This window comes from Nematolebias whitei, chromosome 5, assembly GCF_014905685.2.
Source record: "Nematolebias whitei isolate Nwh7 chromosome 5, NemWhi1, whole genome shotgun sequence".
Classification (NCBI taxonomy): Eukaryota; Metazoa; Chordata; class Actinopteri; order Cyprinodontiformes; family Rivulidae; genus Nematolebias; species Nematolebias whitei.
In genome coordinates this window covers 8,700,737-8,703,194 of record NC_056502.1, presented here as the reverse complement: position 1 = coordinate 8,703,194, position 2,458 = coordinate 8,700,737, and the positions used below count along the sequence as shown (strand labels likewise).

Sequence of the window (2,458 nt, the reverse complement as noted above, 5' to 3'; positions counted from 1 at the left end):
ATATATATATATATATATATATATATATACGTTCTTATAATTTTATATATTTATTTATTTATTTTTTTTAATGACCGAACATTTCATGTAATTTTTTTTGTCCTGAGTTTATCTGCCGGTACTTACATCCTCTCCAGGTTCACCATCGCTGCCTGGAAGGCCTCCTCGACCTTTGGTGCCCTTAAAGACAGAGATAAACAAACAAAAAGACATTAGCAAGGATAAAGATTCAATAAGCACTACAAAAGTGTAAAAAAAAACAAACAATCAAACTCTATCAAGCAAAGCTCACGGGTCAAGTTTCTCGTCCTGAACCATCTTTGTCAGGTCACCTGAAAGTGGTCTTCCTAAAATTTTTTGCCAACTTTTACTGGGGTTAAAGTTTAAGTCATTTCTCAAACAAACATGTTCAGTTTTCCAAATTGAAAATTTGCCCTTTTTTTCTTTGCTTCTCCAACAAACAATAAAACTATTAAAATAATAATAATTAAAAAAATACTGGTAAATAAAATAAAGGTTTTTTTATGCGTGTTTAATTTTTCTTGATTTTATGTGTACAGCACGTTGTTGCAGCTGTGGTTGCTTTAAAAGTCTTTATAAATAAAGTATTATTATTATTATTATTACTATTATTATTATTATTATTAAATCTAGAACCAGACCACTATAATAATTACAAAAGTTTTTCACTCTGCGCGTAAAGAAAAGGGCAGAGCAACTAAATATTTCAACTTATTGGCTGGATTAAAAATAAAAACATTTTAACTCGGATGGATTGCAAATAAAAACTTTTTAACTCACTGGCTGGATTAAAAATGAAAACGTTAACTCATTGACTAGATTAAGAATAAAAACATTTAATTTGTTGGCTGGATTAAAAATAAAAACATTTTAACACATTGTCTGGATTAAGAAAAACATTTTAACTCATTTGCTGGATTAAAAATAAAAGCAATTTAACTCGTTGGGTTGATTAAGAAAAACATTTTAACTCGTTGGCTGGATAAAGAATAAAAACATTTAACTTGTTGGCTGGATTAAAAATAAAAACAATTTAACTCGTTGGCTGGATTAAGAAAAACATTTTAACTCGTTGGCTGGATTAAAAATAACATTTTAACTCATTGGCTGGATTAAGAATAAAAACATTTTAATTTGTTGGCTGGATTACAAAAAAAACATTTTAACTTGTTGGCTGGATTACAAATAAAAACATTTTAACTCAATGGCTGGATTAAGAATAAAAACATTTTAACTTCAGTTTCAGTTTTTGGGAAACCACAAGAATATTCCCAAATATTCCTCAAACACAAAAATGGAATAAAATTCTGCAATTATGAGTAAGAAGTGAAACCACCAACATCTCATTTGTAAACAACTCTGTGCATGTAATTATATCACTTGAATATTGGTCATTTCTTGTGACTTTACATTTTATTCCCACAGAACTCAAAGCAACAAAGAATAAACGAGTGCATTTTCAGGAAATGTTTCTGATTCACTGCAGACAGTGGGATTACAACGCAGACATTGTTGTCGTATGTTCACTTTCAGTTTGACATCTTTCATTTTCTGATTCTATCCCGTTAAAGTAAAACTACATAAAAACTATTTGAGCCATTTTTGACATTTAAATTAAATAAGTTTGGGGCAGCCCTGTTTTGTCATTTAAGTCTGATGGGGGAAAAAAATCAAGTCTAAAAGTTTAAAAATCAATAAGATAGAAATGTTTGTTTGTGTCTTCATTGGGGAATTATGCTCTGACTAACACATGATTTGTGTTTACTATCAGATGCTATCACAAAAATAAAAACAACACAAGTTCCCACTTTCTGAATGTCACATTGATGACACAAGATTTCACTGTGGACTAAATTAGATTAAACAATATATCACCTTAAGATTTTTGAACATCATAACTTGTTGACAAAACATGCTTGTGTTCTGAAAACTGATCAAGTTGTAACCTAAAGGTTGTCAGTTTTGTGAAATGTCAGCATAATTTTAAAGAGTCAATCTCCAACTTTTCCAGCAATTTACAGACAAATGTGTTGTTAAATATTTACATTTTTTTTAAATAACTACACACAACCCTCATTCACAAAAACTTAAAATAGCCATTTTATATTGACATTATTGTTGAACCACAGTTATATTGCTTGTTCTAAAGTTAATCAACAGATTAAACACCAGCTCTATTAGTGCTGAATGTGGCCACAGTGGTTGTTCTTACACATTTGGATGGGAGGGTGACAGTGAGATGTTACAATCTGCAATTTTCCTGTAACATGTCATAGAAATAAAATATCAAAAAAGACAGAACACATTAACTTGTATGTGTACCCTGAAGACCAGCGATAAGTGAAAAACGCGAAGTAGGAATAGTAGTACAAGTAGTATGGTAAGTAGTAGTTTATTTTAGAATATACAGTATATGTATATATATATATATATATAT

The 2,458-nt window shown here is 29.7% G+C and overlaps 1 protein-coding gene across 1 annotated transcript in view; it reads right to left on the bottom strand.

Annotated features, from left to right (window-relative positions):
* zgc:113232 (uncharacterized protein LOC541546 homolog) overlaps positions 1–2,458 on the bottom strand; it is a 22,515-nt gene that overhangs the window by 8,296 nt on the left and 11,761 nt on the right. The window contains exon 15 of the mRNA XM_037676782.1: positions 127–180. Coding sequence (XP_037532710.1) covers positions 127–180 — 54 coding nt within the window. The remainder of the gene's footprint in view (positions 1–126; positions 181–2,458) is intronic.